The sequence below is a fragment of the Dermacentor albipictus genome, chromosome 1 (assembly GCF_038994185.2).
Source record: "Dermacentor albipictus isolate Rhodes 1998 colony chromosome 1, USDA_Dalb.pri_finalv2, whole genome shotgun sequence".
NCBI classification, from domain to species: Eukaryota; Metazoa; Arthropoda; class Arachnida; order Ixodida; family Ixodidae; genus Dermacentor; species Dermacentor albipictus.
Window position 1 is genome coordinate 447,486,766 of NC_091821.1, and position 23,366 is coordinate 447,510,131.

Here is a 23,366-nt window from a genome sequence, read left to right on the forward strand (position 1 = left end):
AAATTTATTTACACATTGCTCTTACCATGCTCTCCCTCAGCCCTCCCCCCCCCCCCCGCCGGTCGCCACTGAATGCAAATTTGGTGTACCGTGATGTTCTATCGGTACAGTCGAAAATAAAGCGTAATATGGTCGTATAATACTTTCGAGCACGTGTTAAATAAAGTGTGTTACAAAGTTTGTTTGGTCTACACGCATTTAACCTAGTACGCTTATTTGCCATCGCGTTCCTTCCATGTTTCCTAAGTTTTATTTTGGTGAAATTTGTAGTTATGCCCGGGCAGCGGGCTAAATTTTACACTGCTCATAAAACACCCTCCTAACGCTGCGGTGCACTTGTATCGGTAATTTATCGCACTGCCTCCTAATAACCAACGCACTTGAAACTGCGCCTACATGTAACCAATTACGTGAACGTTGTTTTTTTTTCAAAATATAAACAAGTTGCCTCCTTTAGTTCACCGAGGACACCATGGCAACAAACTGGGAATCGCGAATAACGCATGAAAATGAGGAGAAAACAGGGGTTTAATAATTATTTCCGACGCTTATAATTAGGTTGAAAACATGAAAGTTCTGCTACACATTACATTTATCATGGTCCCCATTTGTGGCCGAAATCGAACTTCATGTATTTTGCAGTTGCTTTAGGACTTTGGGAAACACAGCGGATAACTGTAGTGCGACACTGTGAAACGTTTGAATGAGTGGTTTCCCAGAAAGGCTATGATTAACATACGCAGACTAAACATTTGTCACTCATCACTGGCAACATGTTGCCTATTTCGACGAAATATAAACGATGTGGTGCACATAATGCACCCAGGAGCACAAGCAAACCAACTATATACGCCTCGTATAATGTCTAAAAAAAAGGGGGGGGGGGGGGGAGGGGGAAATGAGTATTGAGTAAACATCTTCAAAGCACATAATCAACACTTCTCCTACACGTCACCGACATAATGGTGACAAAATTGCGGCCATATTTCGCTTTTCAGAGTTTCGGAAAGGCTTTGTAAGCGCTTCACGTAAGGCCTCCAACAAGCCGAAAACATAGGGTGTACTAGTCTTCAATCGACGCCTAATTACCCCGCGTCCTAATATTTCCCACACTTTCTCAAAACGGAATCTTTATGAGCGACGCTTTCTTTATTACTTTTTCAGAAAGCCGCCAGGCAAAGCCGGCAGACGGAAGCAGGCATATGAATATTTCTTTTAGCTTCTACAGTACCATTATCAGCTTCTAAGTAATATAATCTATTCGTTTTGCAGCACATGCAAGAGAGAACTCGGCGGAGTCAGGGGCGAAACTGCCCATGATATCATCGGCAGTCGTATTCAATGACGTTGCCCGAGTCGCCTCCACTCTGTATTGTGAACTCGGAGCCGTGGCTTCTGAGCCAGCCGACCAGCTGAGTACCTCAGAGACCGACCCAGGCAGACAAGCACGCAGTACCACTTGGCCGCATCCGAGTACCAACTGTCACGCAGCTATCCAGCTCCCGGCGCAAGCTCGTCCGCGTGCCACGGGCTCATGCCCTGAAGCGAGCATCATGACAGTGATAGCCGTGGTTGATGGCAGCGCCCCACAGTATACAAGCGCCTGCGGACATACATCTAGGTACACATGGCGTTCAGCTAAGCGTGGCGTTTTTACGAGCATGGGCCAACGTTCGCCATACATAGATCGCTTTTCAGCATGTCTACAACGCGATTTCTGTTCTCTTACCTTATGGGAAACAGAAGTGGACCTAATGGAATGGCCACAAAGCTACGTGGTAGTTGGGCGTGTTGTGCAATGTCCTGCTATTGCAGTTTCTGAAACGGTTGACAAAATCGGAACGAGTCTAACAGATAGACTGGCTGTAAAGTTCTCAGAAAAAAATGGGACAGTTAAGCCCGAAGGGCGAACCATCGACAGTGATTGCAAGGTTTAGCGTCGTGCTTCAATGACTCCGAGGTTATCCTAACTGGAGCGGGTTAGGCATGATGGCGCGGCGCCTAGCACGCAAGGCAACTGCTGCTGGGGAGAAGGAACAGCGCCCTGGCAGCGGCCAGGAGTCTCACACCGATGGAGTAGGGGACTGTTCAAGTAAAACAAAGTAAATACTTTTTTGTTAAGCTGAAACGTCCTTACAAAGACCTGCATTAATGTGGAAATATAATCGTAATTGAAGATGTCGGCTATCTGTATTATTAAAAAAAAAATAGTGTTGGACTTGATATTGTGTACATATATCTCTCTGATATTATTTGTGTATGGATCCAAACTACCTAGATCCTAAGGATGCATATGCTTCTCATGTATTTTAATCAGTTTCGTATCTTTTTGGAAAATATAAATAAACGTTTGCCTAGATATATATATATATATATATATATATATATATATATATATATATATATATATATATATATATATATGTGTGTGTGTGTGTGTGTGTGTGTGTGTGTGTGTGTGTGTGTGTGTGTGTGTGTGTGTGTGTGTGTGTGTGTGTGTGTGTGTGTGTGTGTGTGTGTGTGTGTGTGTGTGTATTAATCAGAAGCACTGCCAATGGTGTTGGAGGGGTCGCGTCGCGCCTTGATGCTGCACGAGATGAGACCGATGGGAAACCGCCAGCGTTAGTCAGCGTCTAGTGAAATACTACGTAAGGTTAGGTTCCCGTTTACTTCTCCCGTTCGGCTAAGACCAGTGTATACCCACAGCAGCTGAGCGAGACAGACATTGTGCCATCATCTCGTGCATGCGCGCAACGCCCCCGCCAGCAGCTGAAGAGAGAACGCTGCCCTGGCTCCGCCATAGAGCTTCATACAATAATTGGGTTCCGCCACCGAGGCGTTTGGGCGTAACGTAGGATGGTGCGTCCCCTTCACTTCGTCCTTTTCGCAGCATAACGCTCTCCTCGCCTTGGAGACTAGGCCTAAACCTCCAGGCGCCTCCCACACATGCGTCGTCGATAGTGGAAACACGCGGGGTCGCCGCCAGAACGGCGATGGCACGAACGCGCCTCGAACGCCTGCATAGCCTGCATCGCACTAAAATTTCGGCGCAGCCCATGTCATGATGACTGTCGACATCATTATTATTAGCATTGAACCAACGTAGCGACAAACCGTATTAAGGATGAAATGCTGTTAGCTGCCTTTGTCGGCTGCCTTCAAGAAACACTGAGTCAAAATCCTGAGCCGCTATCCGGGCACCCTACATGACAATGGAACGAGAACATCACGAGAACAAAAAGAGATAATCCGAGCAACCAGTCCAAACTTACATGCGGCCCCCGACCCATTGTACACTCCCGCATGACATGCACAATAGTTAGTGCACAAACAAGTTACAAACAATATTGCTTCCGAGTTCCGCCTAATGTTTGTTCACAATATCGTTCAAGCTGTAACTTCTAGAACCCTGAAGTTTTATTTGTCATTTACAAATAGCGAAATTCAAAAGCCAGAAGCAAGGCACTATGTACTTGAGTGTCATCATTTGGCGGTGAGGCAGGGTTGCCTGTGCTCTTTCCAACGCCAGTGATCCGCGAGTTGCGCGGCGCGTTCGGCAGCGTTTAAGCCGGCAGCGTCCGACGCTCCGCAGGTAGCTGTTTGGCCGAGACGAGACTTGCAATTAGGTTCTGTCTGTGATAGGAAACTACTGTGTCCATATGGACCAGTTCAATGTAAGACGTGTTGCGGTGCCGTGTGGTGGGGTCTGCCGTTGCGAACGTGCACTACACCTATTTTAAGATTTTGGGTAGTATCATCTCCAACTAATTGGTTTTGCCGGCAGCCATTTCATGCTTACATCTACTCTCGATTACAGGTGATCCAGCATTTTTGATGAACACACCTTTATTTTCAATATGTTGTAATGAAGGCACGTTAAGAATGCTAATCGCCATTGCGCGCCACAGCGTTCCTATACAGGTCATTGTCTGCATTTTCAGACGCCACGATTAAAGGGTCACTAAACGCGGCCCCACGACCACTGGAAGTTTCGTCCAGCTGGATCTGTAGAATTGCTGATCAGCATTTTGGACTCTGAATAAATTGCGGTGCGATTGCACAGCTTTCTTTTTCAGGCATAAAATAATAATTTTCAATGTCAACCACGCGAGCGCGTGTGCTCATTATATAACTCACATATGTGATTTCTTTTTGACACGAAAGCGTCAGATGGCTCACTGAGGGAGAAATGCGGCGTCGTGCGTCTGCAGCAGAGAAACAGCACCAAATTTCCCACAAGCTGCGACGCCACTGTACGACCGCGCTTCTATGGAGCAGAAGAGAACGCGCCAAGCGTCGTGTGAAGGGAGAGGGCATCGCCGTGACACCATAGGGTGACACCATCACTCTCGCTCTCGCTCTCGGATGCCTGGGTTATCCGCGCCGTCCTTGTCCGCGCGAATTCTCGCCTGCGTTCCAACTGCGCCACGGCAAGGCCATATCAAAACGCGCCAAGCGTCTCAACGCGCTCGCTTACCCGCTAGAAGTTTAACTCGAAGGACCGCTCAGCGGCGTTCAATAGGACATTGATGCTTTCGCATTCATAACTCATAAGAAGTGCTTAGATGCCCTCGGATTTTTAAAGCGAGAGCTTTACTAACTTCGTCGAGCCGAGTTTCGTCGTCACCGCGAATTTGACCTTCATTTGACCGCAGCTGCGCGTAACCTTGGCAACGCATCACGTGACTCCCCGCGCCGAGCTCCGGCGCCGCGGCGTGCACTAGCCGCCGCCTGACCACATGACTTTCCGTGCACCTGGCTGAAAGGAGCGCCACGCTCGCCTACTCAGTGCGAGCTTGGCCATGGATGAGAGCGAGGCCGGGCCGTGTTCTCTGGGCGTTTGGCGGGAGCGGGAGGAGTTGAGCCGTCGCCGCCAAGCGGCGTCTGACGACACCGCGGATATCGCCCGGCGAACTGCTTCATTGGAGAGGGCCCGGAATGCAACACGCGTCACACCGTCGAGATGTAACGCCCTGTCGGTTAGTGCTTCTGCGCTGCGCTTGTTCGCGGCGTCTCTTTGCATGTCTAGCACTTGCGCTTTCCCTGTGGCACAACAGGCGTCGCACCATCGAACGATGCGTGTCTACCCAAGCCTAACCACAGTCATGTCTAGCCTAGGCACAGCCGTTATACCTCGCTTAACGATGATTGTATGCCTAAGTATAATAATTACACCTAAATCAAAGGTTAACCAAGTGAAACCAAGACTTAACCAGGTTAAACCAAGCTTTAGCTTTGCATATCCAGGGTTAGCTGAGCTAAGCCGCCGTCATTTTTTTTTGTGTGTGTGGCCGAAAGTGACGTTGCAGGGGCTTAAAATTTGGTAGTTTTGTCCGAAGAGCAAAGCCTTGAGAGCGATAGTCAGGTATAGCGTTGCGTTTGAACAGCTCGGACGGTCTCCTGACTACACGTGGGTGAGACTTGTTGGCAGCCGCATACCTGGCGTCTCCCAACGCTGGCGCAGTGCCTCCTTTACTAGATGCCTGCCGCGTCGCTAGAGTTCCCGTAGTTCAGGGTAGTCGCGGAGAGACGGCGCTCGCAGCCGACCCACTTCCTGTTGCGGAGGAAGTGACGATTACTAGGCTGGCGCGCGCTCGACCAATGGCCCGACGAGAGACCGCGAGTCCTGCCTCCGGGATCGCATCAGACGCCGCTAAAATCTCGCAGGCAAGCCTACGTGATTTAGGTTTGCAGCGGCCACCGCAGCTAGCGCTAGCAGCCGACCCGGGTTAACCCGGGTGGGGAAGAGTAAAGAGGAGAGGGGCAGGAACCAGCTTCTCGGCTCACGCGGCAGGCATCTAGTAAAGGAGGCATTGGCTGGCGTGATGACCGTCGCCCATAGCGTTGCAGGTGTCTGACCTCAAAGGTGCACAGGATGAAAACGACGGCAAAAAGTCGGCGTCTGTCAGCGCCCAGTGAAATGTCAAACGACGTTAGCTTGAAGTTTACTGCTCAGACCAGTGTGCTTAAAGTGTGTGTGAGCACAACTTTCATGCCGGCAGCGGAAGGCAGAACGCTGCAGCCGCCGACATTGACCCGAATAAGCGTCTCGTTGACGGCACGTCCACTCCGCTTCGTCATTTTTGTAGGCAAACACACTCCCCATCCTAGGGAACCTCGACACCTCCGCGCGCCAGCGGCGCATGTGTGGTCGATGGTGGGACAGCCCGACGACGACGACGGTGGCGGCGCTGAGGCGCGTGAATGCGCTTCGAGTGTCCGTCTACTTGTTATCGCGATTAGGCCAATGCTCCCAGATGCGCGTGATCGGTGACGTGAACCAATAATTCGACGAATAACAATGAGAAGAAAGCTTGATTGTATGATTGTCCCAGCCGTCCTCGCTCCTGGAGGTGGCGCTGAGTCAACCAGTCCGATTAGAGTAAAGACCCTATGCTTGGACCTCTGGCGCTAAGTGGAAGCGAGGAATTTCCAGTTCTAAATCTCATTCGACAGCTGTTGTCACTGCATAATAGAAACACTGTAATAAATGGCACTCGATGTTGTCGAGAAACTTTCAGAACCGGGGCTGTTTAAAGAGTTCCTTCAGGTACTAAATGAGCATTCAGAAAAATCTCATGGAAGTGGACTGTACGGCGATGGAGATATTGTAATACCTGATGCAGGTTCCGAATAGGATCGAACCTGACTGCAGTCCAAGTATGTTCTCACCTCATTGGTGGCTGTTAACTATTGTTTCCTACGTTGGTCAAGTCCTCCGTATCCGTCGCTACAGAGAAAGCCTCATATGCTGGCCTATCTAGCAGAGGGGGAGGGGGGTAGCGAAGGGGCGAGGGGGGGCACTTGTCCAGAGATGTTTTGTTTCATCTCGTAGTGAGTGATTCGACAGCGATTGGTTGTTGCAACCGGCTGCTGTTGCTCACCTCATTTTGAGCTCTTCAGTGGAATGTGCTCCTCTAGTAATTCGTTCAGGTTGGAAAGCTCATTGTCAGCAGCAGTAAGGCGACCTTGCATAACTCAAAGCTTGAAGACGTCAATGGTTGTCGTATGCTGCAGTAAGCGCGCTTCCCGGAGGAGCTTCGTGTTCTGCGCCCGCCGTGCAGACCACTTTTCTTTGAGCCGGTCCGTTTAAGAATAATTTTCTTCGATTCTTGAACCCGCGCCAACCTGCACGTCCGTGTTGGTTCGAGTCATCGCCGTTCGCCGCCCGAAGTGAGAGTTGAGTGGTCGTTCGGCGTGCGGAAGAGTATGACGTAAGTGATTTTTTGGCACGAGAAAGTGGAGAAAATGGACGACGTGGTGTTTAAAAGAGACAGACGTGAAGCGCAGCAACAGTAATCAATCAATCAATCAAAGGTCCCAGAAACAAAATCAAAGTGCCCAGGAACAACCTCAAGGTTCTTGGTGTTGGTACACTGGGCAACACAATGCACAGGAATAACAGTGCTCGTCCACACACACATACACACGCGCGCACACATACAAAAATTATTTCGCGCGTACAGATTTTAACAGAGCATCAGATTCGCACACGAAGACAATACAAAGGAGGATTAGAGAAACAGAAAAAGGATTACAGAATGACAGCACACACAACAGATATAACAGATGTACAGCGACGCTGTACATGACTAGGGCTCCATGCATTTTTGTTCTCCATGAACAAAAACTATCATCATCAATGGCTCATACCACCATGAGCATTCATGCTCCTGTAAGCAAGCGAAAAATTCAATGGCTCACAGCCCCGTAAGGCAGAGGCTACAAGAAGTCAGCAAAGTGAAGCGAACAGTGCTTAACTTCTTTTTAATCATGCATACAACATACAGAACAGCATGTCCAAAACTGTCATCCTCAATGGATCATACCCTCGTGAGCAAGAAAAAAAATTCAATGACTCTTAGTCCCGTAAGGTTCATGGCTACTCACTTTGCCTGAATAAACTGCGATAGCACTACCACTGCTGTCTTAGTCGGTGATTCCAATGTGGGTGTGTCGGCACCGAAACGGGAGCGGTTTACGCGTTCCGTGCTGCACCCATATCCTTTGCGATGCCGCATCGATCTGGCCCAACCGACCACCCAGCGGCGTACGTGCATCGAGATAATGACCATCGATCAAGGCAATAAATGAGTGGGCGTACCTTTCGTCATGATGACCACCCATCAAGACAATAAATGAGTTCATACCTTTGTTCAAAATTATGTGTCGCCTCTGTGTCGTGTGCTAAACAGCTTCGCTGGTGAACCACCTTCACAGATTAGAAAGGCTCAATGATTTTTTGTTGAGTTATTGGAATTCCTCTGCAACTCCTTTCAGGAAATTATTGAAATTAGGCATGAAAATATCCAGGCACTCTGAAGGGGTGTTATTTGTCGCACGCTATCTAGAGAGAGAATCACGAAAATAGGAAGATTGAAAGGCGCACTGTTTCCTTGTTCCTTTCTGCGGAATGTAAAAGTGCACATTAGAAAGCAAGTGCGAGCAGCAGACATTTCCATGCATTAATTTGTCGAAAAAAAGAACATCCCATTTGTTTCGTCTACAGGTGAGGGCAGGTAACGCGAGTTTCTGTGTTAGTTCTATGGAGATGGAAGGCTGCTGACAGAACCGATGTTTAAATATAAATGTGAACTTTTTTTGCACACTTTGGGGAAGTTCTCAATTTGACCTACAAGTGCCGCCCCAAACGACGCAGGCATACTCAAGAAGTGGAAGGCATATGCTCTTGTATAATGTTACAAATGGCCCAGGTTGTTTGAAGTCTCTCGTCCCCCGACATACTGTGACAAGCGTTCAAAGTGCACGCTGCCTCGTCTGTTATGCGTGGAATGCGAAACTCAGAGAGCTATCGAAGTACATTCCAAGGTCCTTTGTTCCCTTAGCTCTTCGCAGGAGGAAGTCTTCAATGGTATAGGGAAATAAAGTCATGTTAGTCTTCCGCGTGAAGTTTTACAACTTTCGTTTTTGATGCGTTTATGACGAGCTTGTTTCCAGCGGACCCAGCGGGCCGAGCTATACTTGGCAGGCTGGGACGTAACCCCACGGTCACCAATCCCGACGCTGTGAAGCGGCCCAACGACGTAAAATCTAAGATTTCCATACACTGGATACCACGCAATATGCATCCCACCTACAACGAATGACGAAGACAAGCCAGGGGTGCAGCTCTGCTCGCCAGTGCCCGCTTCAACAAGCATCGAACATGCTTCGTAGACGCCGCTTCGTACGCTCAAGAAGAAGCCTTCTCCTCCGGGGTCATCGACTGTGATTGCAAAGTGCTCAGAGGCGCTACCATCCGCACTTCTAGTTCCAGCGTTGCAGAGCAGGTTGCTATTACTCTTGCATTGGCGAACAGTGCACATGACGCGATTTAATCAGATTCCAAGGCCACTGTCAAGGCCTTTCAGATGGGTATGGTGGCTCCCCAGGCCCTTTGTATCATCCAAAATGCTAAAGACATCATCACTCATTGGCCTGGTTCCCTGCGCACCTTCGAACCATTGAGGGTGCCTCGCTCAACCCCAACGAGGAGGCGCACTCGGCTGCACGAGGTTTGAATGACCGTGCGCCGGGTAACACGTCCTCTCCTGGGCGACCCAAGCCTCTCTGCTCATACAACGAGATCTGCAGACATAATTATCTGCCTTTGCCGAAACCCTCGCTGTGCAGGGCCCAGTCAGACACTCTCAGGCTTCTGCAAACAAGCACTTACCCGAGCCCCGCGGCGCTGCACACTATGTACCCCGAATGGTTCCCAAGCCCGGACTGCCCCCTGTGTGGTGGATATGCGGACTTCGAGCATGTCCTGTGGGGCTGCGCCTCTGCCGGTCCCTCTTTCACCCAAGAGGAAATGATGACGCTCATTAGGGCCCAGGACCAGACCTCTCAAATCCTGGCAGTCTAGAGGGCTCGCGAGAGGGCCGTCAGGTTTAACCTGATGGTCCCCGAGTGGCCCTAGCCAGGTGACGTTGAGTTTGCTCGCGTCTACTGGGGACCAAATAAAGTTGTCTCCCTCAATCACTCACTCACTCACCATGACGCAAAATTCGCAATGTCCTTCAGAAAAGCGGCGCAAACATTAACACTTTTTATCGCTTTGAAAAGTTTCGCGTCATCTCCATATAACAAATGTGAAGACTTTTGAATGACTGTCGAACGTCTTTAACAAACAGCGAGGAAAGAAGAGGGCCCAGGACAGACTATTGAGGAACTCCGCTTGTAATCGCATAAAGTTCAAAACAACTGACCATTTACGCTGACGTAGCAGTACCGGTCACGTAGGTAGCTTTTTATCAGCGGTGACAGAGCGGTTCAGATTAAGTTGTGTCAATATTTGAAGGAGTATTTTGTGGCTTACAACGTAGACGCCTTACTGAGGTCAAAATAAATGACATCCAGCTGCCCTTTCTCATACACTGTTTGAGAAGCACGCATCGTGAATTTAACAAGGTTGGTAGTTATGGAACTTCCGGATATGAATTCATACTGCTGAGGAATGATAGTATCTTTAATAAAGGATAAAATTATACTGAGTGCAGAGCAGACTCGAATAAATTAGATGCAGCGCATAGGAGAGAAATAGGGCCTGTAGTTACACGCAGCCGTTTTTACCCCTGACATAGAGATGGGAACGACCTGCGCTGTTTCCCAAGCCTTCAGGAATGTGTTCGTCTTTAAATCAAAATTATAAATTCCTGCAAGCACTAGAACAAGCAAGCACCCGTAAGTGTTAATCAAAGCAGGTGGAATGTCATCAGGGCCACACGTAAAAGACGGTTTTAACGCTTGATGCTCTTGAAGACAAGTTCCTCTGAAACCGATAGACCTGAATCCTGGGAAAGGAGAGTGGAAAGCTCAATAATAAGAATAACAAAAAATTATTATTATTATTATTATTATTATTATTATTATTATTATTATTATTATTATTATTATTATTATTATTATTATTATTATTATTATTATATTCGATCATCATCCAATCAAATATTATAGTGTCCAGGAACAGCCACAGAGTCCACGCATATACTGGTGCACGAGACAAAATGCACAGAGAAGACCATTGTGGTAGACAAAAGAATTCGAGATAGAATTCCACGTAATAGAATTATTTGAGATAGAAGTCTGCATAATGTAATTATGTTTTCTCGTATATTCAGATTACAAACCATTGCTATCGTGTCTGTAGGTTGAGTGTGAGTCATACTTTACAATTTTCCTGACTCATTTTACTTTGATAAATTCAGCTAGTTTAGTAACGTCTTTGCGCTAAATGCAAAGCCTGCGTGGTTGGGTTTGCGTGGTTCCGAATGATGTTTCGCTCACAAGACGGTCAACGCGGGACGCCGACGACGGATTTCCTGCGACACGGAGCCCTTAACACTCTCGCGTTAATATTATTTACTGTTCTCATTATTATTAGATCACACTGAACGCGACGCAATGCGGCATATGAACTCTTTTGGTTCTGTTTCCCATCTATTGAGAGAATTCAGTTCTGCATCCTTCCGCAAGTTGTACGCAACAATCTCGTCGTCTGGAATGGCATTTCTGCACCCAACAGTGACGTCACAGGTCGGGTCCAGAAAAAGCTTCAAAGCATATATCATGACCCCTTTGCTAACAGGGACTCTGGATCTTGCTCTGGCACTGTTCGGTTATTGTCATCACCTTTACTTCGCTGCCGGCGTAATCGCGCTGACCTTCTGCTTCATTTCAAACTCCTTCACCGCCTGCCAAGAACTCCACAGTTGTATCATGTTTCGTACACCGCTCAATGTCAACAGAGGAAATAGACCTTTCCATATTCCTGTCTGTCATCACCAACCCTCAACCGCCCAAAGAATAGAGAGTCCTTGCAGCGCTTACTTTCATGATCTTTTATGCTTTTCATGATACGCAGTCATTTTTTTTTCGAGCTTTGCATTGTTTTGGTATAGTTTCCCACGTTGTTCGACTGCCCATCTCCTCCTTTTTATTTTATATTCTCCTTGCGCCTTCTTGTATGCACACTCTTCAATATTCTTCGTTTTATTCAATGCTTTATTTTACTTGTATTCCCCTGCCGTTTTTTTTTCTTGTTTTTACAGAGGAGCTGTATATGGCTAGCCATTTCATCCATCAGTGGCCTATACACCGAAAACTCCTCCTATGCAACCTCATGTGTATGAGCAAAAAAAAACGAGAAATAGAGGTGGGTGATTGGTTGCGCCAATAGTGACGTCGTTGCTCTCCATCGCAGCCGAGTGCGCTCCCAGCAGTTTCTCTCCGGCTCCGAAATGGGTAGGCTGCACGTCATAGGCTCTCATGGAGGAGCAGGCAGCTTTCGATCAGCAACACCACGGGCAGTACCGGGAACGAGCTCCCCTTCGCCGTGCAGACGCTGCAGCCCGGGCACAAGAACGAGCTCGTGCAGCCGAGCGCAAGCACCAACTGGGCACCCAAGATCCGGCAGCCTACATAGCCGTCGTTTAATGAACCGTCGGGATTAACCCAGTGATAAACGCCGGGGCCGCATGTTTCAGCTTCGCTGGTTAACCATTTGTACGGAGTGCTTGGGCGCTTATTTTTTTTTTCTTTTCTAAATATAGCTTTTCATTGGCCGGCTCATTTTTCTATATCTATTTTAGCCACCACGAACTACCAGCGCTTGATTAGTGACCGCACAAATTGCCGCGAGAGGCGCTGTCAATGGTCCCGCTGTCAATCATTAATGGCGGCTCAACAACTGGCATGCAACCCCATCCACGCTTTCAACGAGGGGTTCCGGGCTTGAGCGGAATAAACAAATTTATAATTTATAATAAACAAATTTATTTATTAATTTATCTTATCCCGTCATTTCGTGTCATGCATGAAAGCTCAGTGTATCGGCTGCACAAGGAACACTACAGCGCAGCACTAGGCTGTGCCGGCAGCGTGTCATTTGCTAAAACAGTTTAGCAACACACCAATTAGATGAAAGACCACGAATATGACGCAAACCATGCCGTCATTTAGCTTCAAGGAAGTGGTACAACGACCGTTATTTCTGATTTAAGAAACTTTCGGAAAACAACACTCTTATTGGCCGATGCCCAAAAGACACCGTGCGACATATTGAATTCATCGGAATTTTCGCTGCTCATCAACGCAATGCAGTGAAACCAACAAGTATAATTTAAAACTACGCGTACTGGTGGTGGATGGTGCAGAGTGCGATACATCCAAAACCTGTAGTTCACCATAAGGCCGCATAATTTCTCAATATGAGCGTATAAATTACTTACAGAATTTAGGACAAAAGCTTGGAGAAACCAAGGTTCGCGCACGTCGCAATCGTTCGCGTACCTCTGCACATATCACGCTGAAAACAACGACAGGGGGCGATGTCCTGAGTGTCACGCCCGATACAAAATTTGCACATGGTTGCACGACAGGCACTTGCACTTCCATGCCAGGCGTTCAAGTGGCGACGTGCACATAATACCGCTCTTCTTTCGCCACGATTAACGCTAAACAAACGAACCACGTTGCGACTACGGGTTTGACGTTAAATGCCACCGTCCCACAATATAGGCGACACATGCCTAAATTTCACTGCCACCTTTCCCGGGGCGCAGCGACGGTGTTATCGCGACGCTGCCAGCATGACATGTCACGGCAGGCTACAACCTGCATGCCCGCAACCATTCGTTTTGCACTTATTCGAGCCGAAACGTCACGGTCTTCGGTGCGAATGCCCGGCGCGGGTGATGTCCCCATGGGCGGCGCTCTAGTCGTTCTCCCGCGAGCGAAGGCGGGAGCGCTGTTTCAGGATCTCGAGCATCTTCTGGCGCTTCTCCTCCATCAGGTTGTCGCGGCGCTGGTGGACGTAGTCGCGGATGTTGGGCAGGCCGGAAATGACGCAAGCGGAGAGCGCCGAGCGGGACTCGTTCATGTCGGTGGCCTCGTACCACTGGTCCGTGGTCGCGTCGTAGCACTCGGCGAGGTTGGTGGTGCTCTCGCCGTTGAAGCCGCCGATGGCGAACACCAGGTTGTCGATGACCTGCAACACAGAAGAGTTGAAAGGCGTTTGCGTGTGCTTTTTGCGGCTGTTAAAGCGCGAAAACATGACTACAGGATGAAGGAACTGAGAACTGGACGTCGCCGTTTGTGGTTGATACGATACACTCTCGATACGACACTCTGATGCTGCCATCGTACCATATTAACTAAAATTGCTCCCAAAGGTAGCGTAAAATTCATATTCGGAGATAATATAGCACATGTTATGGGTGACTAGTAGTGATTGTTGGAACTCTGTTGGTTGAAAGCAGCATGCCCGCCAAATTACTTGTAGAGTAATTCAATAATACAGCACTATAAGTTCCAGAGCGTTACTAGCGCCTTTTACGAGCCACGTGGGAAGATTACCCATTGTTCTAAAGCAATCCGATGAGCCGCATAACTGACATTCGAAGGCCATTTTATCCGTGATGCGTGACCAAAGCTTCAAGATCATCGGTTAACTGCAACTTTGCAAAAAAGCATCACTTGCCGAAGAATTCGAAAGCGCTATACGATCGTTACCAGCTATGTGTCTCAGCGTTCCGAGAAACCACTCCGTTACATCGAGTTTATATTTTGGGAAAACGGGAAACATTTTAAGTGTAATGTGTGTCATAACTTGAACGTCTCAGGATTAATTTGTGATTATCAGAAATCAGGACTACATAATCATTTTCTGTCTATTTTTACGCGTTACACGAGGCATGTAGTCGATTTTCCTCATTCTCTCGATCAGCTAAATTAGAGATGCCATACGATTGATTACACGATGTCCATCATCCCCCATAGTATGGTAGCTCGCAAAAAAGAATCCAAACATTGAGATAAGACGGTAAACCAAAAAGAAACCGGAATAAACAAGCGACTTATGTTAATTTCTTTATGTTTAACTGGAAGAGACGAAGTGTTGCAGAGGTGACTACGAGACCTGTAACGGCCGTCTTCCAAGTTATAACGAAAACGAGGCCTTCAGCATCGCATTCCTTGAAAGAGCAGCTACAGATCGACAAACAGATGGGTTCGCAAAAGTGGCACGTGCGACTCCTGAGATTAAAGAACGGTTCTTCTAAAATGAAAATAGTTCCTTTTTATAAAATACAAAGCAAATCCAGAAGCGAAGATAAGTCTATACCGGTGTAATTTCCCTTTCACTAGCAATGCCATGCCTAGACACAAAACAGAGAGCACTGTCAGTCTGTTTTGAAGTTACTATATTATAATTCATTTTATGTGTACGTGAGTCTCAGATTATTTCGTTAAAACGCTGTGATACAACGAGAACATAATTTGTAAAGAAAAATATGGAGAAACTCCACTGGAGTAGTCGTAAGCATTGTACCACTTGCTCATCCCCTAGAAACGCTGTGTCATTATCAATATTTTCAAACTTGATCTGACCAGTATAAGCACTCATCAGCATTTATCGGTCTAATGTTAAGGGATAAGAAAAGAGCAGATTGGGTGAGGGGAAAAACGCGAGTTAATGCTGAGTTAAAATCAAGAAAAAGAAATGGGCATGGGCAGGACACGTAATGAGGAGGGAAGATAACCGATGGTCATTAAGAGTTGCAGAATTAATTCCAAGGGATGGGAAGCGTAGCAGAGGGCAGCAGAAAGTTAGGTGTGCGGATGAAATTAAGAAGTTTGCAGGGACAACATGGCCACAATTAGTACATGACCGGGCTAGTTGGAGAAGTATGGGAGAGGCCTTTGCCCTGCAGTGGGCGTAACTAGGCTGATGATGATGATGATGATGATGATGCCCAATCTTATCGCACTTTATCCGATTGGTATCAACTCTAATCGACATTTATCGGTCGTTTTAACCTTATCACAATGGATACAATCCTTGTCAATCCTTAGCAGGCCTTATCAACGATATCAGACTTGATCTGGCACTTATCAACACTCATCGTTTCTTTATTAACTTATCATAAATTTTCCGGCCAGCATAAGCCCTTATCGCTCCATCGCACCTTATGCATCCGCGTCGAAGCATTGTCAACTGTGATGAGGCCCATATAACCCCTCATCGCTCCTTATCATCTTTATCAGCTTCTTGACTACTTATCTGCATTTACTGCGCCACGTGAAGACCATAAGCCCTCAGAGATCGGTGGCATTTCCTTCCGTGAAGGAACGCACCAATGAAAGCGGCATCCCGCGACCACCAAAATACATCAAGGATTCGGAATGTTTGGCCTTAAATTTTGAGCAAAATTATTACTTTCCTGATTTCTATAATGATCAAAGTCAGCTCTACATGGGGTCCTAAAGATGGCTTTTATTCCACCATCACTAAATCTTTTAACGAAGCTCCCATATACACTTTTGTCCTTGGACATTTGTTTTTGTACCACCGGTACAACACATTCATTATGGTTCAGGTACAGGATGTTTCAGCAAACACTTCCAAAACATTTTTTAAGAATTCATGTTGCCGATAGCACAATTCTAGATCATGAGCTGGTCTACTCGAAGAGGCTGAAGTTCAACGTAGTAGTTCTGCGGGAACCCGCAAGGTGGAGAGAAGTAATGAATAAAGGGAAAAATGCGACATTCACCCGTTCTTAGCAATTGCTACAGAGGAAACTCATACGGGTTCCTCGAAAGAAAAGCCTCACAGTTGAAAAACATTTCCTCCTGGTCCGGGACTTGAACCCGGGACCACCGCCTTCCCGGGGCAGCCGCTCTACCATCTGAGCTAACCAGGCGGCTAGCATATAGAAGGGCGAAGTCGAATTTGTCGACAACACGACGCAAAGGCAAGTGTTTGACGTAGTAGTTCTGAACGCGTTACTCCGCTCGTTAAGGTCGCAAGTAGATTTAGATCTCCGAAGCCATTCATGTATTAAAGAAGTGACATTTTGCGACGTAGAAGTCCGAGAAATAATTTTGTGTCGAATTTCACGCTGCGTATAATACGTTTCCTTCACACGTGGCCCACTACTTTTTGCTCGCGAATGCTAACGGGGAAAGAAGTCTAGACTTCGTGGTGTTGCCCGCTATGTACGAAACAGACTATAGTATTTCCGAAGTGTGTTACTACTTAAGAAGAATGGCAGATTGGGCGAGTTGGTGGTTTTCCATAATGTTTAAAGAACAGTGCTGGAGACCTACACTGGACAATAGAATAGAGAATGAGACACACATGGTGCTGACAGCGCCGTGTGTGCCTATCTCAAGTTAAGAGGCATGTGCTGTAGACAAAATACATTTGGCTATGTCTCAGAAAATTATGAACATCGAAAAATAAGAAGGAAGAATTACGCAGCAACACCTGCAAACTTTAAGCTAGTAAGTAGGTTATACAGCGTAAATCATATACCGAAAAAAAGAAACGTTTGACGTGGTCTCCTATTCATGTTTATGTCCTGACAGTTTCCGTTAACAGTCTGTTCAAGCTTCCTGTTCAAAGTCCCAAATCAGTTTCTCCCGTCCGGAATATGTTTTCGAACCACATTGAAGGACTCTTGCCACCAAATACAGTGTAGAATATTTGCCTAGGTGAAATGTAACGCTAAATAGAAGCACCTGCTGCGTACTTTTAAAACGAAGGTTTATATTTTTTTTTATTTAACATACTGTTAGTCCTACTGGGACTGTTACAGGAGTGGATTTATCAGAAAGATACAGGAATACAGTACAGCACAGTAATAGACCAGTTACACATCAAGCGGGCAACAATACAAACAGTATACAGTACAGTACAGTAATACGCCAGTTACACACCGTGTGGGCAACACAATATCAATACAGTCTGAACATGATCGTCAGGTGTGGATTGTTGACAAGACTGACGAGGCTGCGAGCTCAGCGAACTTTTTTAAGGAATCCTGCGCAGTTATAGATTTATCTAGCCCGTTCCATTCTCTTATGGCTCGAGGGAAAAAGGAAAAGTAATATGTGTTGTTAGCACAAGAGTATTCATTAATCGTAAAGTCATGCTTGTGACGTGTTTCTCTAGAACGATTAAAACTAATTTAAGTAGCAGGATCCATGTTAAATGCGTTATGAATTAATTGATAAAGAAACTTGAGTCTATGGAGCGTGGCGCGGCTTGATAAGGTGTCTAGGCTTGCGTAGGAAAGCAGCTCTGTGGGAGAATCAGTGCGCCGGTATCTATGGTAGATAAAACGAACAGCTTTTCGTTGAACTGATTCGAGCATACGTACATCTTTTTGCATATGTGGAAACCAGACGACGTCTGCATATTCTAAGATTGGACGGATAAGGACTTTATAAGCGAGTAACTTGGTATCTGGAGTCGCAAAGCGCAAGGTGCGCTTAAGGAAGTATAAACTGTTCATTGCTTTTTTGGTAATGTTTTGTACTTGGGTTTTAGAGCTGAGATTATCAGAAATAATCACACCAAGGTATTTCTTTTCAGTTACTGTTCTGAGAACGCCGTTGCAGGTACCGTAAGAGAAATTAAGTTTTGTTTTCTTATTTGTGACAGACATCACTACAGTTTTTTCCATATTGATTGACATTTGCCATGTATTGCACCACTTTATGACGTTGCCCAAAGCTGTGTTTAACCTTATTTGGTCTGCATGAGTGTTTATTTTTTGGTAGAGCACGCAGTTATCCGCAAAGAGACGCACCTTCACATCAACGTGATATGTTATGTCGTTTATGTATAAAATGAACAAAAATGGTGCTAGCACAGAGCCCTGCGGCACGCCAGAAATGACCGGAACGATATCAGAAGCATGGTCATTGTATTGCACATATTGTCGGCGTTCTGATAAGTAGCTGGCTATCCACCTCGTAACGGGACCATCGCCAAGTATTTTGTTTAGTTTGAAATTCAGTTTAGCATGTGCCACACGATCAAAAGCCTTTGAGTAATCAAGGAAAATTATATCAGTTTGACTTTGATGATCGATTCCCTCTGCGAGGTCATGAAAGATTTCTGCCAGTTGGGTAACAGTGGACAACCCTGCTCTGAAGCCATGCTGGTTTTGGTGAGTGATGTTTTTAGTCTCAGTATGTTCTTTAAGAAATTTTAATAAGATGTGCTCAAGAATTTTACAACAGGTACATGTGAGGGATATAGGCCGGTAATTGGACGGGGTCGTTGCGTCGCGTGATTTGTGAATGGGCACAATTTTTGCTACCTTCCATTCAGCGGGCAGACAGCTGTCCTGAAGTGACTTAGAAAATATGAGGTAGAGATATTCACTGATTGGTTCGGCATAGCGCCTAAGAAAGCAGTTTGGAATTCCGTCAGGACCACAACTCTATCTTTCGTCAAGGTTCAACAACAGAGAAAGAATCCCAGGTACACTTATGACCGGAGTGCCAGAAAGTTGTGTAGACTCATTACTATAGCACGCTAATGGTCCTAAAACACCATTATCGGCGGTGAATATCGACTGGAAGTAATTGTTAAATGAGTCAGCTTGCTGCTTTCCACGTGTAGGCGAACTAGCAGTAACATTCTTTCTGTTTAAGTACCTCCAGAACTTGGCCGGCGAATTTTTAATGAAGTTGTTAAGTGTAGTGCCACAAAATCGTTTCCTAGCTTCGAGTACTTTATTCTTTAATTGTTTTGTTAGTGAAATTATGTTTACCTTTAGTTCTAAGTTTGGTCGTTGCCTATTTCGTTGCCTTAACCTATTAATCTTTCGTTTCATGTGGATTATTTCTCGAGTAATCCACGGATTGTGCTTGCATGTTGCCTTCTTTTTCAAAGGAATAAAATTTGTGATGCAATGCATCACGTGCTCTTTAAATTGTACCCACAAGGCGTCAACAGTAACGATACTCTGAGCATACAAATCATAAAAATCATTAAATTCATGAATAAGATACGTCATAACAGCCGCGTCGTTCGCTCTGTTAAATGCGCGCACATATTTCGTCGGACCGCGCTGGCGACCCAAGTTTGGCAAGAACAGCGTACACAGTACCGTTTCATGGTCAGAAATTCCTTTTGACACTTCAACTTTACAATCATCTATTCTGAAGTAGTTACTAACAAACACCAAGTCTAGTATAGAATTGGATGATCCTTGCGCACGAGTAGGCTCTCTAACAATTTGTACAAGTTCTAAAGTGAATAGGATACGATACATGGCATTACTTGTTGCATCAGTTGAGCTTAATGTATTCCAGTCAACTAGCGGACAATTAAAGTCGCCAGCTAGTATGATCATAGAGCCATAGACATATTTATACATGTAATCAAACAGAAGATCCAAATACACAGTTTCAGCATTTGGTGGCCTGTAGACCGCGCCCACATTAACAGATTTACATTTCAAGGTTATACGAGTTATATACAAGTTATATACTTTACTTATATACTTATATACTTATACTTATACTTATACTTATATACTTATACTTAAGTTATATACAAGTATATACAAGTTATACAAGTTATATATGGCTAGCCGAAGCGAAAATGCGTCTGTCCGTGCCTGTGTACAGAAAACAATCATCAGCAATGGCTCGAGTGTCGTCGTCTTCTTCTACAGCTAGGTCGTTGGCGCCCCTCGGCGCAACCACGGGAGCACGCTCGTGCCACTGCTCCCGCGTTAGGCGTCGTCGTCGTCATGTTCCACAGCTGGTGCCGCTGCAGCTCATCATTTCTGCGTAGAATTTCACTTCTGTCGTCGCAATGGGGAGGCCGCGTTTACGGGGGTATGAGCTATTGCCTAAGGAGATATGAGCCATTCATTGGCTTACGTGACGGACAGATCTAATTTTGAAGAGTCGCAAGTGTCAATGGCGGGCGGATGCTGCTAAGCACGGCGCCGAGCAAACTCTAGACATCGAACGCAAGCGAAAACGGTGGACTACGAGCATACCGTCACTGACGTCGTTCTCTCTGTTGCAGCCGAACGTGTGTGTAGCTTCATTAAAAAACACTAGGACGCAACCGGTAATCGACCAATAATCCAGAAAGACTTTAATGAACCATCAGGATTTACCCAGTGATAAACACCGGGGCCGCACGTTTCAGCCTCGCTGGTCAACAATCTGTACGGAATGCTTGGGCGGTAACTCTTCGTTATTGGTAAAATATCATACTGAATGAACTATTGATTCGGGAGCATTCTGCAGGAGGGGCAGCCGAGCTCCGCAAACAGGAGATGTTGCCGAAATCACATCGCCCACCTCCGTATCGCGGAGAGCAGGGGTGAGTGCGCCCCTTCATAGGGAAGACCGCCGTCGGTGCGAACAGGGCTGGAATGTGCTCACCAGCTGTCGGGACAGCCACTCCGCGTTTCGACTGACTTCCCCTCAACGCGGGGGACAGCTGTTCCTGGTGGAGGGCACTTTTGCCGACATCATTAACAAACGTTCACATCGCAATGGATGCTGTTAATAAGAGTGTGGCCTACGCCGAGATCACCGAGTGAAGCATTGTCGTGATGAGGGCCGAGACTCTAGAGGAGTGGGCCGCAAATTTAGATATGACTCGCGAGTGTTTTGCACCACGAAGTCGATAGATGCCATCGCGATGCCAGAGCGGAATGAAGCTGACGCGCTACCGAAACGTTCGAGCGACTCGCTGCGTGTTGGGAAGTGTGGCCGTGAGCTGAAACCTAGGCACATAGAAAACGAAACAGCTCAGAAAAGCGAACTGTTTGACGACTTATCATGTTATCGAGGTCGCCACCATACGCGCCCCGCACAATTCCTTGTGAAGGAGTGCATGCGGCTGCTCTATGAGAACAAAACGTTGTCACAAAGTAAGCTGAATGCACGCGCTTAGAAACCTTCAATTCTGCGCGCTCACCGTCACAGCGAAGTTGCTTCTCGGCGTGTTCATATTGGGCAGCGTCGTCCAGATGTTGGTCTCCGGGTTGTACTTCTCGGCCGAGCAGAGCCTCGCCGATCCGTTAAAGCCGCCCACGGCGTAGATGCAGTCGTGGAATCCAACGCAGCCGACGCCGCTGCGTCGGAACCGCATGGGAGAGATGATGGACCACTGGCCCGTACGCGGGTCGTACCTCTCGGCCGAGCTCAGGCACTCGCTGCCGCTGAATCCGCCGGTTACGTACACGTAGCCGCCCAGTGTGGTGGCGCACGCGTCGCTACGTTGCATATGCATGGGCGTGATCATGGTCCACTGCGAGCCAGCAGCATGCGCTTGCACACACGTCCGAGTATTCGCGCCCTCATACGGACACCAAAGCCAATTATTACTCGAGCGGTATTAGTACACTATGCACGACTCATCTAAGAAACAAACGAACGGCCTCTCTGGTCTGGAAAGGAGGCTTGACAGCGACGTCATGGTTATTCGTTGCGCTTGATCGCCTTGGCACAGTGTTCTAATAAAAATTTAGGGGACGCTTAAGCTTCGACTTTAAAAGTGGAACGCCGATAGCATTCAAAGATCCCTGACCTGTTCTCATGCTTCCCGGGAACTGCAGCTTATGTAACCCTAATGTCTACCGGGAAACGCCGGCGGCCAGCGCTATGCACGAAGGCGAGCTTTCTGGTAGAAACGCAGTTTCTTGCATGGGCCGCGCATGCGCGGAAGCGAGCGCCATCAGGGGACGTATTCTGAAACGTTCGCCGCGGCGAAGTTTCGCACTGGCCACGCCTCCGCCGTTGCGGCGCGCTCTGAATGGCTGCTTTGACAAAGCCGGAAATTCAGGTGGCGCAAGTGCATTTCCGGTTTTGTCAAAGCAGCCATTCAGCGCGCGCCGCAACGGCGGAGGCGCGGCCAGTGCGAAACTTCACCGCGGCGAACGTTTCAGAATACGTCCCCTGGATGGTGTTGGTGCAAAAAACCAAGCCTGGGGGCGCCGCTCTGCGAATGGTAGAAACGCTAGAAAACGGGCTTGTGTTTCAGTTTCCGCGCAACAGAATTATGTTTTCTCGTATGTTCGAACTACAATCCGACGCTACCGTGTCCGTAGGTTGTGTGTACATCGTACTTTACAATTTTGTCTGACGCATTCTGCTTTCAGAAATTTAAATATTTTGCCTCTGCCGCACAGGTGGTTCCGTGGTTCGGTATGCGGGGTTTGGGATCACTTTTCGCTTACAAGACGATCGGCGCCGGACGCCGGAAGTCGACAGCAGATTTTTCTGCGACACGGCGCCCTTAACGCTGTCGCGTTAATGAGCCGGTGAATGTTCGCACGACGCAGCACGCGAGGCTACTCCTACTTTTCTTGCCATAAGTAACGGCGCCTTGGCCGATACCAGGAGTTTCAAAACGCTGTAATATTATTTAGGGGCATTACTCCTCCTGCGCCAACGTTGGCTCCTCCTACGCGTAACCTAGCTAGGAGAAGGCGCTGGAGTCATTAGCGCCGCCAGTGGTGTCGCAGGCGCAACATCTCGACGCTTCACGAGACGTGCCCATTGCTCAGCGCCTATTGAAAGAGTGGATAGGTTAG

General features: G+C 47.2%; 2 protein-coding genes and 1 non-coding gene across 4 annotated transcripts in view; 1 reads left to right on the top strand and 2 right to left on the bottom strand.

Annotated features, from left to right (window-relative positions):
• The first annotated feature begins 4,598 nt into the window (after nt 1-4,598).
• LOC135915321 (cholinesterase 2-like) overlaps nt 4,599-23,366 on the top strand; it is an 85,359-nt gene continuing 66,591 nt past the window's right edge. Inside the window, exon 1 of one of the 2 annotated variants that reach the window (XM_065448358.1) lies at nt 4,599-4,979. In XM_065448358.1, coding sequence (XP_065304430.1) covers nt 4,803-4,979 — 177 coding nt within the window. In that variant the 5' untranslated portion in view covers nt 4,599-4,802. The remainder of the gene's footprint in view (nt 4,980-23,366) is intronic. The other variant, XM_065448357.1, reaches the window with a different exon arrangement.
• Nucleotides 13,027-23,366, bottom strand: part of LOC135915320 (kelch-like protein 10) — a 28,781-nt gene continuing 18,441 nt past the window's right edge. Inside the window, exons 8-9 of the mRNA XM_065448356.1 lie at nt 21,749-22,081; nt 13,027-13,990 (exon numbers count right to left, since the gene is read on the bottom strand). Of these exons, the coding sequence (XP_065304428.1) occupies nt 13,718-13,990; nt 21,749-22,081 (606 nt within the window). The 3' untranslated portion in view covers nt 13,027-13,717. The remainder of the gene's footprint in view (nt 13,991-21,748; nt 22,082-23,366) is intronic.
• On the bottom strand, nt 16,633-16,706 carry TRNAP-GGG (transfer RNA proline (anticodon GGG)). Its single transcript has one exon. It is a non-coding gene; the product is annotated as a tRNA-Pro (tRNA).